Genomic DNA, 17,091 nt, shown 5'->3' with positions numbered 1-17,091 from the left:
TGTGTTCGGGGAGAGAGCCCTGACAGCTGTGCGCTGCTGATGTGCCTGGGGAACCCTGGAGACGATCATAGAGTGACATGACACAGGCTCGGACCTGTGAAGCCTGGATCGCACAGTTCAACATGAGCTCAGGCGAGCGTTTTCACCAGCTGAGCCACCTGGGAAGCCCAAGCTTCAGTCTGAGGAAATAAGTTCAACTGTAGGGCAAAGGTCAACCTCACTTGACATTTGGCCTGGCTTAAGAACTATATTCCTATGACACCATTATGTGCTAGCACAGAAATCGCTGAAGGTGTACAATTGAAAGCAGATGGTTTTGGCTCGAAAGAAACCGACACTTTAACAAAAGGCAATTATTTTAATTCACAATTGTAGAAAACAAAAAATTAAAACTGAAAACAAACATACAGAGCTTGCCAGTACTGTTATAAGAGAATGGTAATTGAAATTAGAGTACAAATCGCACCATGAAGTTTGGCAGATGATGTTCGAGGAAGGGATATCACCGAACGGGAAGTGTGCTCTACTTCGTCACACCCGGGGGAAAAATAAAAGAAGCTGGAGACGCACCTGCTGAAGGCTCCAGGTGAGCCCCGAAGGGCCGCAGAAGCCGCTGGCCTGACTTAGTGCCGACCCCCTCACAGTACTGGGAGGAAAAAAAGCTCACAAAAAAAGACGACGATGAAAAGAACAGAAGGCGAGAGAGGGGTGTTCTGGGCACCGCGCTCCTCATCTGTGGCGGCTGCGGTCCTTGTCTCGGGACTTCCTGGGGCTCCTGCTGCGATCCCTGCGGTCCCTGTCCTCCTGCCGGTGCTTCTCCCTGGCCTTGCCCTGCTTGTGGTGCCGGTCTCTGTGCCTCTCCCTGTCCGGGGACCGGGAGCGGGAGCGGGATCGGGATCGGGAGTGGGAGCGCTGCCTGTCGGCCTTCCTCCCGCCCCTCCCCCGCTCTCTGTGCGGGTCCTCCGTGCTGTCCTGCACGCCGGGAGAGAGAGTGAGAAGGCAATGAACTCGGTCTCCCTCCCCGACACGCAGGCAGACTGGCTCTGCCATCCATCGTCTGACCTCGTGATCCAGGACAGGGGCGCGGGGGAGCCGGAGAAAGATGGGCACAAGGTAGGACACACCCCGGACGGGACGTCAGTTCATCACAGGGCGTGCACACTCGCACCAGGGCCATTTACCCAGAAGCTAATTAACCCACCAGCATGTGTTTGGACTGTGGGAGAAAACTGGAGCACCTGGAGGACACCACGTTCCCTTCCTGTGGTGCACTGCCCCCCCCGTGTTTGTCAATTTTTGTGAATTAAACACAAGCAGCTTCAAAGTGGATTTGGGTTAGAAGTCAGCTTCGGGTATTATTCAGATAAGAATTCTAACACTACTGAGAATAAGTTCAAAGAAAATCTTGGGAAACTGGTCAATTTAACTCGCAGTATTTCCAAGTTCAATATTAGTGTTAAAAATTCTTGCGCTACCTGTGTCACAAGTGTAAAATAATATCTTCCCCATGTGCAGGAAGTAGACTTCACTTCCTTTACCTTTGCCTTCTTTGACTTCCTGCTATCCTCCTCATCAGAGTAGTGGTGCCTCTTCTCTTTGTGCTTTTTCCCAGAATGCTGATGGCTTGCTGCTGGCTCTTCTTCCTCGTCGCCCAGAAGGAGTTCATACCTGGAGCTTCAGGAAGTGTTCAGGAAAACCAAACAGGAAGGACTGATTTCGTTTCCACCACCTTGTCCCTCTATGCCAGGAACCCCTGCCTCTCACATTCCCAGCCTGGTTCTTATCTGACCCTCTCCTCAGGCTTCATTTGCAGAATGTGTCCCTTGCTTACTGCTCTACACAGCTTCAGGTCCAACAATACCTGCCTGTGCAAATTCATCCAGAATCCTGCTGTCTCTCTGTCTTTTCTCCCACTACTCCATCACTCCAGTCTCTCAGATGGCTGCCTTGGGCAGAACACATCCCATTAAAAACTCCCATTCTCACCGGTCACGAGCGTAACCTCTCTGCTCCTGCCCATCGCCAGTCTCTGCCGAAACCTGCAGCCGCCCTCTCTGCTCCTCATCTTGAGCCGGAAGCTCCCTGTCCCTCCTTGATCCCCAACTTGCAGAGCCCGGTCGCTGTCCTGCCTTGCTCCTCTGCAGCGAGGTGAACTACCCTCAGAAACTGGAAGTGCTCAACCCGTGCTGAGCAAGGCTGTGGCACCTGCTCACGACTTGCCTGGTTAGACAACACATGTGACCCCTCAGCTCCCAGCTTTATCCGTTGGTCGCGCTTAGACAAGAATGCACGGTCTTTAATCCTCATCGCAGAAACGTCATTTGATTTCCCCTGTCAATCACACCTTATCGTTTGTTATCCTCACCACCTTTAATTGCTTCCTACTGCTTCAGTTATTTCCACTAATGTTTATATTTATACCCTTTGCGTATTCATTTTTTATGAGCGGTTCCTGCATTGCACTTCCAATAATGATTAAGTTTGAGTCTTGTAAAACAAATTGCCCTTTGGGGATAACCACGACTCTCTGGCTCTGGTTAAGGCAGTGGTGGCCTCAAGTGGTAGCAAAGAGAGGTGACGCTGAACACAACCTTCCCCACGGTACAATACAACATGCCCTTCAGGCCCTCAGCCTGCCTGCTGCAACAGAGCTACCAGCAGGCCTTTCGCTCGCTGCAGGACCAGAATGAGTGATGCGCTGCTGAAGTGGCTGAGCGAAATCATTCACTAATGCTAAGGGCATTAACTAGATTAGTAACAGGCTACGATCCCTGTTTTTGATTTGATTCCTTGTGTTGTGACTACGACTGCTGAGATTAGTGGGAAGCGGAGCGGTGGCTCTGTGGCCAAGGATCTGAGCCTGTCGCTGGAAGTCTGCCGGTTCATATCCCGCGGCCGGCAGAGGAATCCTACTCTGTTGGGCCCCTGAGCAAGACCCTTCACCCCAACTGCTCCAGGGGCGCCGTATAAATGGCTGACCCTGTGCTTTGACCCCAAGCTTTTCTCCCTGTCTGTGTGTCTCATGGAGAGCAAGCAGGGGTCTGCGAAAAGACAAATTCCTAATGCAAGAAATTGTATTTGGTCCATAAAGTGATCTTATTAACAAGATAAAAACAGGGAATAGAAATACCCTATTTCTATAGGGCAGCAGGGGCAGGCAAGATGGAGATTTTTGTTGACCAAGGTATGGTCAGTGTTCCTGCTGACCCGAGTCCAACCAATAAAACTCTTCCTAGACATGCTGACTGCCTGCCTGGGTCTTGTTTGTCTCCTGACTTTATCTCCAGCACTGTAGTTGGGATCCCTGGACTAGCATGTTACTCCAGAAGGCTCTAAATGATGGGTGAAGGTATACTATATAAATGCATAAAATTACTTCAAAGTCAATGCTTAAAAAGAGACATACAAATATACAGTCCCAGCATTGTGTATTCTGTAATAATACATTATTACTATGCATTATTTACTAAAAATTCAATAAATTCCCATACAGTGAATCTGGTTCCCATTTTCACTTTCAACAGCTCAGGCGACAGAAAGGATACTCTTGTCTGGGTTTTACTTTGTCTTTCAACGTCAGTTTGGAACGGCTGTCAAGATCTTTCTCATAAGCCTTGAAATCATCTTTAGTGTACTTCCCACCTGAAAAAACAAGCACAGCAGAAAAACCTCATTTTAATATCTGGACTGGAATTCAAAACTCAGTGAAAGGGTTTGTTCCGATCTCTTTATAAAGACATGAACTAATTACCGACTGCTGGTATCATTGCCTTCTGAAGCAGCTGTTTTTAGTACAATAATACTTCAGTTTTGAATATCTCCAACACTTTTAGATCTACGTATTCTGAGAACACCCGCTGACTTCGCATATTCGTTTTCTTTGTCAATTTTGTTCAACTGGTAAAAAAAAAGAGAGAAACATCTTCTTGGCAGAGCACATGAGTGATGAATCTCTTACTGTAACCCTGCAAGCCGGAGGACTCGGGCTCTCTGGTGAGTCACCTCAGGCTCTGTGCCAGCAGAGACAGTAGTGATTTGTGTGCTGGGAAGTAACACACCAGTTGGCTTTCAGCCAAGCTTAACATACACCTTGGTGACTCAAGTAGTTTCCATGAGGTATGCTTTATAAATGTGTAAATGATAAATACACATTTAATGAAATAATCATTTCAGTCCAGGACCAACACACTGCAGTAGTGCTGCAGAGCGGAGCCTTCTTCAGGTATCAAAGTGTCAGGCTCCTCAGCCTAAACGTTGCGTTTCTTTTCTTCTCTTTCCATCAGGGAATAAACCTTTACTTGTTCCTTTGCAGCCTACGCATGCCGACGCAGCTCCCTGCTTGAACTACTATGTAACCTTCAATAACTCGCAGAAATAAACAGGATACACCTGCCCCTCGCTATAGGTCCGATCTGATTCATACAAAAATGGTCTCTCACTTACACTGAGAAGTGTTTCCACATTATCATTACATACAGCATTCTCACTACTGCTTGCAATGCATTTTTGTGCCAGCAAATTACCTCTTAGAATCAAGTTATTTACAGACACCCTTAATCTACAGGAAACTGTGAAAGTCACTTGCCTTTTCCTTTCCATTTAATCTTTGCAACAGACTGGCTAAAATCCACATGGATTCTCCGATCGTCAATCAGCACATTGTCCATCTTAAAAAAGGCCTTCTCACAGTCTTCTTCCTGTTAAAGTACAAGAATGAAGAGATTATCATCCAAATGCAAAATCAGCACTTGCGCTAGGTCAGATGCACTGTTTGACAAACTGGCATGTTGTTGAAAAACGTATAAAGAACTACAATGATAAATTTTCTATACAGGGGGAGTCGTAGAGGGTGAAATTGAAAAAAAAAACAATCCCATAAAATTGCAACTCATTTTGTCTTTTTATAACTGTCATGAAATACAGGCTCGACTTGGAAAAAACATTCAGACTATTTTTCTTTACATGATTTTCAATTAACTGCTTCTGACCGGTCATCTCTACATACCAGTAATCTCAATCCAAGTGAGCAGATGTTTCAGAGTGTAGTGTCGAGTTCTACTTATTATCTGGAGGTGCTCTTTTCATCCCTGTTCTTTTAGAGGTTGTTTAAAACATCTCATTGGCAACCTGACACATGAAGGACAGGTTCTCTAGAAAGTGACCAAGTGCTGCCCTCTGTCTGTATAATCACTCCTACAGCACTGAAACACTAGGGCAGCACAGTTGCACATGTGGAAGAAAGACAATGTATCCCCCTAATGATCTCCTAATCACAAGAGTCTGCAATTGCATAAAAACAATTTGCTGAAGTGGTACAAAAAAAAGTTCTCAGCCTCATACAGAAGGATACCATGGAAAGCAGTTTCACAGCACCTATCCAAATTAAATTACGATATTCCACATTAAATATCTTCGCCCTCTGCCCTGTCTTTCTCACACCTGAAGAAGGCTTGACAGCCGAAATGTTGTGTTTTCTCTCTTCTCTTTTCAACGTGGAATAAACCTGTTACTTGTTCCACTGCGGACTACGCATGCCGACGCAGCTCCCCACCTGAACCACTTATGATATTCCAGATTAGTTTATTCCTTCATACGCTTGTAAAACATACTATAACCGCTCAGTTTGAAACGCATTAACCGTTTCTTTACCGCTTGGTTCACACGGGGAGAAAGAGGGCAAGCCGACTCAGTGTGGCGGCAGGAGAGCTGCGCTGTTCAGTGATGTTACTGCAAACCTGAACGCACCCAGGAAGCTGCAGTGGTTTTGCTTGGATTGCCGTATCCCAAGCCTGATCCTCAGTAATCTTGGGAAATCCTGGTCGGCATTAAGCAAACTCATTCACTCTAGTGGTCCGGATTTGATTCAACTGATTTAAGCATTACTTAGTATTATTTACTTATAGTGTTTTTGGTTTTTAAAGTTACATACCGTTAATTAAGTGCCATTAGCAGTTTGCCTCTTCATTAGATGCCATTTTAGCAAAACTTACTCATTACCCCGAGAGTCTGGGATGTTTTTTAGCATCATTTACTGGAATTGAAAATATCATATTTGCGGCCCAAGGAAAACAAATAAGGAAAGCACTTCTCTTGAATGAAGAACTGACAGGGATAGAAAGGATTGAAAAAAACACAAGTGGTTGAGAAACATACTGCCTTGAAATTAGCCGCACTGAGTTCAGCAGTTTACGTATTTTGTATTGTTCACTACGGTACTACGTTAAATAGGATAATTATTATAAACATTCAATAGTGTTCTTGTTTTGACAATTTAGTACTCTTAAGATAATAATGAGTGATACTGGGGGATTTTCTAAACCTCAGGAAGGAGCTATCAGCTTTTCCAAGGCCTTTAATAGCTGTTTTCAGAATAATACATCTATAGTACAAGAAACTGTTTAATTTGACATGTGAAGTGACATTACACCTGTTTCCAAACACAGGCTTTCCAACACACGTTTTTCTACATGCTAGAGAATATAAGAATATCATCACTTGAAACTAGAAGGTTTTCTTTGCAAACAGTCTAATTTAAATCAATAACAACAGTTGCAATCCCTACCTTTTCGAATTCAATGAACGCATAGCACAGCGATTCTCCCGTTTTCCAGTCCTTAATAATCTCACAACTGCCAAAAGAGAAAGCAAACATTTGACATCTAAAACCCAAAAAACGTGCATGTAATCTGCATTAAGGACAACATTAACTGAACTGTGCTTCATGTGCTACAAAACGTCTACTGTAGCTACAGTATGTAATGGTGGAAAAAACATTAAAAATAATTAAAGTGCTTGTGAAAAGAGTAACCAGAACCTGGTCTCATTTGGATCATGGGTTGAGTCCAATGGGTTGAGTTCAAGCCCTGCATTCTGTAGCGTGATATTAATGGGCAGCAGTGGAGTAGTGTCAGGCAGGACACCGCTAGTTGAGCAAGGTGCCATAAATGCAAGTGTACAAATGTAAGTCACTCTGGATAAACCCATCAGCCAATTATTATTATTAATTATTATAATAATAGCTAGACCAGGATTCCCTAGGCAGAGGCACACGCTTGGTCAAACACTGCACACTCCTGGCCTGTTCAAGAACATGTTGTCTGTCCGATATCTATAGTTAACAGAGAAATGGACATTTACTTAAGGATATCTAATAGATCTGGTCTCTGAAGATCTTTGTAAAATTGTTTGGAAAAAGTATGACCTAGGTTTATGGTGACTTGAACATTTTATGCGTCTGTGTGGCAATCACATGGTTAGGAAGCACATTCAGGCTAATCCTGTGAAAGCCACTATTCAGAGAGCTGTCCAGTACAGATCACTGGCCATAATCTGCAGTACATTGCTGTTATCTGTGGTTAATCTCCATGGAGGCATTGCACATTCAAAGAATGGTGTGGTCAAGTTTCAATTTTCTCTAATTGTCTATTTAAGTAGGTAAGTCAGTTTGAGAACAGATTGTCCCAGATGAACTGGAGAGTACCCATATATGCAGCAAAGCATTTACAATAACAATCTGAGCAAACTGCTTTGCTTAATGGTATTACAGCAGCATTTCAACTACCACTTGCTTGTATTTCAAATCAGCCACCTGCTAGGCTCGGATGTAAAGCAATACGTCTTGGCTCTCTGTTCAGCTCAAAAGCTCTGCTACCTGTGCTCTTAGTTCATGTCGCAAAAGGAAGCACATGTACTCTTCATCCTACTGGAGCAGCTATGATGACATCAGCATTCTCTCTCTCCAAGCCTGATGTAGGCCAACAGCAGCGAGCTAAGCTGAATAACCGCACATTGAGAATTGTGCAAATAAACCAGGCAAATGAAATAATGCCAAGAAAATTTAGACTAAGGCTACATCAGTAACGCTGTAATTACACAGCAAATGCATTATCTTGCAAGGAAATAATGTTCAAATTACATACAGACTATAATCGCAACACGAGAATATTTATATTCAGGAAGATTAATGTGATCTTGGATTCCACTGTAATTATATATTCGATGATAAGATCTTATGTGAATCTGCACTACTTGTAACACATGCTTTACTTGTTAGTGTAAATGCATTATGAAACATTTCAGATGGTGTGCAAAAAATGTCAGCCCATTAGAGGAAGTTCATACTGTAAACAGTCTAATTAGGTAATAATATTTAGAACCTAACATGGCAAAAGCAAAAAAAAATCAGATTAAGTTTCCATGTGCTACATGTTGTAACATCATGTGATTCTAAATACAACCAACTGAGCTGTAGTTTGCTGGAAACAAACACTGCAGAAGAAAATGCACAATGTTGTAACTGAACCTTTGGTTTCTGAATATTTTCCTTTCTCTCTTTTTTCTTCTGCTATGTACACTGTACTTTGGGTGTACTTACACAGCACTTTGAGTTTCTTATACATTTTATGACTGAAGGTGGGTTTGAACCAGCTCATTCAGTAGGAGTCTCATTTCAGAAAGCCAAGAGCACCACAAAATCTACTTTATATTGTGCTCAGAATAGCAGAGGTAAGATGCGGTCTCACCTCTTGATGGATCCAAAGCGAGAGAATATGATTTCAAGATCTTCATCCGTCGTCACTGGGTTGAGTTTACACACAAACAGGACGTTTTCAGGTGGTTTAATTTCAGCATCAGGCAGGTCGCCCACCTGTAGCAAAAGGAAGATTTGAAAGGCTGGTTGCTGTTCAGCAATCTAATGTCCTGCCCACTGGGATTTTGTCTGTAAAGGGGTAAATTAAAAGCCCTCTGCTGTGTTTTGCTGCATTACATAATGCACAAGGTCTGAGAGATGCTCAAGGGTTATTCCTGATGGAACAGTTGGATTATTCCAGGCAGCTGAGGTTTGTGATGAGCTTGTGGTTCAGACACCAGCCAGCTTCGCAGAATCTTCTTACCATTTAAGCACTTTGCACTGAATACGACTACATAGTAATGCACAAAGAAACGTAGCACTGAAGCCTAACATTAGTGCCACACGCACAATTGCAGTTAATGTGAACACAAAAAACAAACAGCTGAAACATTCATGATCTGTTTCCAGTATGAAACATTGCAAATGCTTGACCACCACCAGTCCTGTTGAAGGCTGCCAGGTCAGTGTTGTCTGCTGTTGACAGCAGGGGAGAGCTGCTCCCACAAAAATCACACCATGGAAGGACTTTGTCACCACTGTTGACTTGAGCACTGGATCGCCCTCAGAATGCACCGAAGGCATTTCTGTATTGAAGGAGATTCCTCCCTACATCCCTACACTTCGTTTCCTCGCCGAACAGCTTTAGCACCGCACCAGTCAGCCGAACACTCGGTCCAAGATGGAATTCTGCTTCGGAGGAAGAAACTCTCCACCACACCAGCTCAGAGGCTCTCTCGGGGCACGGAAGATGCTAGATTCTGTCTGCCATGTAACGGGCAAACGGCCTCTGAGCAAGATGCAGGCAGAGAAGTACAGTCTGCTGATGTGCGAAGGACTGCAACTCTTTCTGGAATTTCTCGTGCTGCAGCTGCAGAAGCCCGAAAAGTATTTCTCAGATGGCTCAGCTGAAAGTGATGGTCCTCTGCTGTCTAGGATTAGCCTTCTCTACAAAAAGGGAGTTTTCTGGTTTCTCTGGACTAGTCTTCTGTGCACCTCTTCCTTCCAGGCAGTGTCTTTCACAGACAGCCCATCCTCAATTATACAGATAGCAGCCAGGCGACCTCCGTAATTCACACACAGCAAGTGGGTTGATCTCTACATGTTTTTACTTGAAGTACAATTATATCTTTTGAATGGCTACTTATACAGATCAGCCAATCCAGTCATTGGGGCAATTTTAAGTCAACTCAAATTTAAAAAACACTGAGCACATGGCATTATCATGAAATCACTCAGCCTGAGCTCAGTCCTTTTTTTATCCCAAGGAGCAGTATGAATCAATCAACTGACAGACCTATCTTCTCTCCAGTTCAATAAGACTTGCTGGGAGGAGGGGTGTTGTAAAGCATCAAGCAGGGGCGAAACGGACGCCTCTTATCCGTGCCCAGACGGGCTCGTTTCCTCACCATCTCCAGAAGGATGGCCTGGGTTTTAGCCTCCTTCTCTTTGAGCTGCTCGTCCAGTTCCTCTGCACACTTTCCCTGGCCATCGTCGATGTCTTCATCTGCTCCAATTCTACCGCTCTGCCAACATAATAAAGAGGGACATTTTGAAGACATGGCAGTTTGCGGTTCATCTCCTCCTGCCGATCACACTTTTTGTAACACTTTGTTGACTGAATATGAAAAGGCCAGGGTTAGGAGTGCCTATGCATATGTCCCTTATTTTCCCCAAGCATAAGGAACCTGTGTTCTACAACTTTCCCATAAATGTTACTATTATAATGTTTGAGATACTCTAAATACTCTTCTCTTTTTGATTGACTGTCATAGAAATTGACAGTTTGTGTTATTTCATTGCATACAGTAGATGTAAAATCTAGACATTTGAAAATCCCTCTCTTTACTAGTGGTTAGTTGGTTCATTTCAAAAACTAAAATTCTGATGGCCCCGCTTGTTGTACTGTTTTCAAGGCGACGTTTGCCATGAAGTGACTGTGGAAAGCACTCTGAGGCTGTCGTTGCACTGGACGGATACAGACAACATTAAGTACAAAGCTGACCGGTTTGTTCAGCTGCTGCGGAGCTGCTGTGTGCTTAAAAACAAGTACACAATCGGTAAAAATAAAATCACGGATTATCACTCCTGTAAGCATTCGCAAATATCATGTTTTTATAGCTAAATCTATAAATCTAATAGCTAAAGCTAATCTGTCGTTCTGAACATCACAGAGCAAGATTATTTTTCCCCCAACCTTTGTCCTTCTGAAAAAGAGAATTGCTTAATTAGGATTTCACGGTTTCAATGGACTTTTTCTGTAGCTCGTGAGGAGCTTTTTTTTATTTTTGTTCATATTTTCCAGAATCATTATCCATCTGCTTTCTAACAGCCTTATCCAGTACAGGGCTGTGGGGGAAGCCAGAGTTTATCCCGGCAAGACATGGGTGCAAGGCAGGACACACCCTGGAGAGGAGACTCCGGTCCATCGTGAGGACCGGATGCACACACGGACTCACACACACACACACCAGGACCCATTAAGCCTATTAATCCACCAGCATGTTTCTGGAGTGCGGGGGAAAAGAAGAAAAAACCGGAGGAAAGCCGTTATAACCCCATATACCCATTATAGCATTTATAAATATGACTTTCTTTCCTCATCGACCGCCATCGGTGTCTAAGGATGAACTCACATCCAGCTGCTCCTTGGTTGGTTCGGGGGAGCGATCGGGAATTGGCAGACCAGGGGGATCGTCGAAGGGATCATCCAGAATCACCGTGTGGTTTATTCTGCAGGAAGAAAGAACACACTCTTTGCATTCTGGACACCGCCACACAAAACACCGCTGGTCCTAATGTGTGATTTCAAACATGACATTCTTTTCGAAAACAGGCAGACGGTATACATATACTTCAATAAGCAAGAAAAAGAGAAAAAAAAGCAGTCGATCCTTTTTATACTTACTCATATCTATGTAAAAATGCAATCCATCTAACTGGTTCCTAATTATTAGAAATATATAATAATTTAACCCTGAAGAGCTTTTTTTTGGACAAGAAGAATGCACAAAGATCTGCACAGTGCTTCTGACAGTACCATTTTCATAAAAACAGACATCCATTCACTTCTTCTTTAAAAATGGTACTCAACAGCACACACATAATACCTCGATTTACTTATTTGTACTTGTTTTATGAATGCTGAGTGACTCATGTCAATAATATTAGAAAGAAAGGCTCATTATGCTTTACTTGCTGTGCAAGTAGTTGTTTCATTTTTTGCAAACAATGTGTGAAATATTTCACAAGGCATGTGGGATTTCATGTTTGGGTGTGTGCTTGGAGACTCACCTGATGTCCTGGTAAGGGATGAAGTCTTTATCGACAAAGGCTTCATTGATCTTCATCAGCACATCCATACCTTCTGTCACTTCTCCAAACACCGTGTGCACTCCATCCAGGTAGTCCAGGTTCTCCCCAGTGGTAATAAGGAACTGCAGAGGGAAAAATAACACTTCTTCAAATGGTAAACATTTTTTGAGAATTTTCACTTCAAAAACCCATGTATGTTTTGATTTGAGCAGTTTACAGCCATTTAATCAAGTCTTGCTAAAAATCATGTCTTCATCATAAAACATTTCAAAAGACTTCCCTTTTATAAAGTTTTTGAAAGAAATAAGAGTTATTTTTTGCATTTGTTGTGAATTTAGTGACAAGGATACAATTAAAATTGACCAAACCCAGAGCTAAGCCAGGGAGAAATTATTTTCGCAAAACATATTTTTACTTTTTGGAGTATTCTTATTGTGAGCTATTGGACTAAAACCTAACAGCAACAGAGACACACACCCGGTAGGCTAAATCAAAGTTTAAATACTGAATCTTCTTACAACTGGTGTCATATTTACTAAGTGTTTAATTAATTTTGTAACTGTTGCTTAAACACCAATATGATTTCATATAAGTAAAATACATCCTCCTTTAGAAAAACTTAAAAAACAGGCAAAGACCAGACCTTTACCAAGCTTGACGCTGCTTTGCATAAAATGCCTGTTCCGAACCCTGAAACTACATTCCAAATGGTACACTACATCTACAGCTAGAACTGAAGGCTTCCATACTATATCTACTGCAACACAAAATCTTAAATTACTGATGACTAGTGTGCTGAGATGCCTGGAAGCAATATAAAGTTTTAGCCTTAAAAAGTATTTTCTCTTTGGAACAAGTAAAGGTTTATTCCATGCCAAAAAGAGAAGAAAAGAAACACTATGTTTCTTTTGTGGAGCCTTCTTCAGGTGTCTCAAAGGTGTATTTGCTCTTTGCCAGTTAACAACCATGGAATGGTAATACTAATTCTGAAAAAATTATTGTGCACTAAACTTTTATTCTACTGTAAAATACCATCTAACCCTTTCACAAAATGTAAATGCATTTAAATAGATAGTCAGATTTAACAATAAACATAACAATAAAGCTGTTATGTAAACGGCTGCACCAACTGTTTGACCAATCCAATACAGGGGCATAAAGGAACTGCAGCCTATCCCAGCAAGCAACAGGCTCACTCTGGATGTGGGACACCAGTCCACTGCAAACAATACAATCTACAACAGCAATCTAGCATTCCTTAAAGGTCTTCCTTCCCAGTCCAGCCTTGGTTAACTTTGAGAACATTTCTGTGGTTAAATGTCTGACACACAACCTGTACTTATATGCTCGTACATTACATTACATTAGTCCTCACAGTGACTAGTGAGCAGGAAGGGCCGCTTCATGTCACAATTCACGCAGACTCTTGCTCTCACCCACAGAGAGACCAGTGGTTTGCGACACCTTGGGGACCATCCAGAACTATCACCAAGTTCACGGTCTTGTACGTAATTCAGAGCTGTAAAATTTTGCCACACCGTCAATCAATTTATTTGGTGACCGAGATAATAACCGGTCTGAGAAATGGGGACTGCGGCTGCCCTTTAACCAGTTTTCGCTTGGTTGAAGGGCACAGAATCTTTACCTGAGAGCCATGCTGCTCGCTACCGTTGTTCACCATGGAAACTGTCCCCTTCTTCCTGTGTTTGATCCGGGGAGCCTTCTCCATCTCGAAAAACCGGGCCTGGTCCCCGTACAGCTTACTGGTGCAAGAAAAATGGATTTACGAGTTGAAAACGCATCACTTTATAATAAGAGACAAAACAAAAAAGGCACTGATGAGCATTAGCCCCCAGTGTATGATTACTGTTATTTGTTAACCAGATGCCTTTCTCCCAAGAAAACCCTCAAATTGAAAATAAGGTTAGCACCAACCATGGAAAGCAACCCAACTGTCTAGCAAACACAATGAAACAGCAAGAACTGAATCAGAACACACACTGTAGCTACAACACAGTCACAAAAAAAAAAACCCTGCATTTATGTGTTTTACTTTAACAGTGAATACTGCGGACTAAGTCAATAAGACCGCAGCAGGCTGAGAAGTAAAAACACCAGTGTCTGAGTTACACAGCTGAGATATCAAAGGTGTCGTCTAAAATTATGAATCTCGATCGAGTGCCAGAAGGCAGTAAGGGATTGAGCCTTTCGGCTGTCTATGGCTGTTTCGAACCGTGCCCCCTCTCCTTTTTCACAGGAAAAAAAAAGTCTAACCTGAAAACCGAGTCACCCCCACGGCCTGTGCCAGTTGGATCTCCAGTCTGGACGATGAAATCCCTCTGCAATGGCAAGACCAACACAGCTGAGAGAAAGTGGAGGAAGGGTTCTCTTATGTGCTGGAAAACTGGTATGACTGGGATAGGACAGCGTTGTCTCAACAGTCAAGAACTTTGCAATACAGAGTAAAGCAGTATTAGAAATATGAAACAGATTTATAAGCAGAGGAATTTCATACAACAAATGTTCCAGGCAGTGGCTTACATCTTAGATATGGACACTCAGGGTTATATGTAATTTTACAGAAGACAACTGTGCATTATAAGACTTGATGTATAAAGCACAGAGGATCATACACACAGGAAACAGAAACCGTCCGTGTGTAAGACTATCGAAAATCCAGATGTATCCATCTCCGTCTTCCATTACTGATGAATTCACCGCCTAGGTGGATTTCTTAATACTTCAGACGTGCTTAAACACATTACAAAAGTAGACACTGCCTTATAATACTGGTGAGTTATACCCGGCCGCCGCAGTGTCAATGAACTATAGAACAGTTTCCTTCATCGTCACGGACTTACTTTTAGAAGGCGACAACAATTTAACTGAACGATATTACCTGTACATTGTGAAAGAGGCAGTAGTTGTAATATTTGATTCTGCATAATTTCAAGAAGTTTAAGGAAGCTGTAAAAGAAAACAACTGCATTAACGATGTTATTTCTACATATATCGCAACACGTTGCATTTAACGGCCTCGTTGTCTACAAAGCAAAACGTTAATAAACATGCCTAACAGTGATACTTCAGACTGCGCAACTTCACAATCGCCAGTGTACCAGGGACAGGCGTCAGTTCATTTCAGGAAAACACGCAGTTGGGCTATACCCATCTAGGCCTTTTATTTTTACCAAACATTACTTATTTTTACAAATTCTGAATTATAATCATTAAAAACAATTGAAAATGCCGTCCTGATATACAGAGCTCACGACTTGAGGTAATTACGATAATGCCTACCACAACATAGTTAGGTCAAACATTTGTCTCCACAAATAACCGAGACGAAATGTATCGCAATGAAATATTCATTGCTTTGCTATTACGTGATATTTTGTCTTACCCCTGGGCCTTTCTTCTGTGTACAGATCAAGGACGATATCCCCTAAAGTTGTTTCTAATAGTACAGCCATGCTCAGAAGCGCTTATTACCGGACTTTACGTCATCAAAAAGCGACACCTCAATGCGAGACTTCCACCTTCTCGTCTGTTTTGAGGTTGTGCAGAGGACCAGCCCTTGCCTTCGTTAAACCGGTATTAAGGAATTGCCATGCTATCATAACCGATATATACACTAAAAGTTAAACTTCTCTTTATGGGACTTTTAAATGTTTATTAATCACTTCAGTGCATGTTTTAAAGCGGTAATCGTTAATAAAATTGACTTGCACAAATGGAATTTGAAGTAGTTGGAGTAATAGTCAATATAGCTATTTTCATGACACATCGTCTTTAAAATAAAGCAATAAAACAATTTTGCATTGTGCACCATTTGTGTTTTCTCGTCTGGAATAATGATCCTGCACTTCTGACTGCTGTCTTTTTGTGTATGGTAAAAATCCATTAAAACATGTACCAAATAATTACAGACCACTACGTCTTCTTTCTATTAAAGGCGAGTTAATAGAAACAATAATCGGCACTAAACTACAAGATCATCTGAACTGGAGAGGTGGACTTCTGGGGGATAAACAATATGGGTTTTAGAAAAGGCACAGTAGATCTTTATTTGTGTACGGGTTAGAGCTCTTGAACGAGCAACAGCAGTAATTGATTCACACAGAGAATGTGATATGTTTAGATTTTCACCAAACTGTTGATTAAGTCCCTCATAAAAGATGTTTTTTTTAATCACAGGAGGCATTCAGGTCAATTTAAGTCTTTGGATGTCAAAGCTGGTTAATGGATAGAAAAAATAAACAGGTAAGAGCTCAGTGCTCTAACTGGGGTGATGTAATTAGTGAGGATTCCATAGGAATAACATATCAATATCAATAAACGCTGTAGAAACTGCAAATAAATTTTTTAAAGAACCTGTCAGATGACATTTAATGTAGACAAAGAACAATGTGAAAGAATTAGGGGTTTATGTTGACATATAATTTTGTTTTATATGATGTGGGGAAGCAGTAGAAAAGGCACAATATATTATACAACAAATGTATGTTAAAACTATGTGATGGACTGCTAAGACATATTATTGAGTTACAAAATATATTGATGTTCTGAACTCAGTTGAGAGAAGGGAGGCCCGATATATTCACAGCTCAAAGGAATGTCCCACTCCAGGATGATCCCAAACAGAGAGGGGTACAAGAGTATCTCATTCAAGTATTCAGATATCTCACTATCGACCTAATTAATCACGTGAACACTCCAGAATCAGAAATCAAGCACAAATCGGAAGATACAAGGGGAAACTATAGGAAAGTACATTTAAAACTGAGGACTAGAACCATTTTTCACACAAACGGTTGTGGGAGTTTTGAAAAACATACCTCACCTTACGGTTGAATTTGATAATGTTCTGTAATTCTTTCAAGAGTCAGCTGGATGAGATCCTTAGACCACTTAGGTACAAATAAGCTAGACAGGGCAAACACCCTCTTCTTGTTTATAGTGTATGTTCTTAAACAATTTAGCAGTTCACAAATACTACTATTTTACTCTGTCCTGGTACTCTGCCGAGCCCACTTGAGCTCAGCAGGTGTGAGCCTGGTCAGTACCTGGATGGGAGACTCCTGGGAAAGCGAAGGTTGCTGCTTGAACAGGTGTCTGTGTGGGTCCTAATGCCCCAGTATAGTGAC

The 17,091-nt window shown here is 42.1% G+C and overlaps 1 protein-coding gene across 1 annotated transcript; it reads right to left on the bottom strand.

The window, feature by feature from the left end:
• Positions 1-338: 338 nt before the first annotated feature.
• Positions 339-15,457, bottom strand: ppil4 (peptidylprolyl isomerase (cyclophilin)-like 4). Its single transcript, XM_006626174.3, has 13 exons — positions 15,348-15,457; positions 14,844-14,911; positions 14,219-14,283; positions 13,590-13,707; positions 11,924-12,066; positions 11,266-11,362; positions 10,039-10,155; positions 8,523-8,647; positions 6,563-6,629; positions 4,586-4,697; positions 3,546-3,642; positions 1,539-1,674; positions 339-972 (listed from the first exon to the last, which is right to left on the bottom strand). The coding sequence occupies exons 1-13, from the start codon at positions 15,415-15,417 to the stop codon at positions 730-732; spliced, it is 1,458 nt and encodes a 485-aa protein (XP_006626237.2). The 5' UTR covers positions 15,418-15,457; the 3' UTR covers positions 339-729.
• Positions 15,458-17,091: the final 1,634 nt, after the last annotated feature.

The sequence above is a fragment of the Lepisosteus oculatus genome, chromosome 2, assembly GCF_040954835.1.
Source record: "Lepisosteus oculatus isolate fLepOcu1 chromosome 2, fLepOcu1.hap2, whole genome shotgun sequence".
In the NCBI taxonomy this organism is placed as follows: domain Eukaryota; kingdom Metazoa; phylum Chordata; class Actinopteri; order Semionotiformes; family Lepisosteidae; genus Lepisosteus; species Lepisosteus oculatus.
Note: the sequence above shows the minus strand (reverse complement) of the source record. Positions and strands in the feature narration are given on the sequence as shown.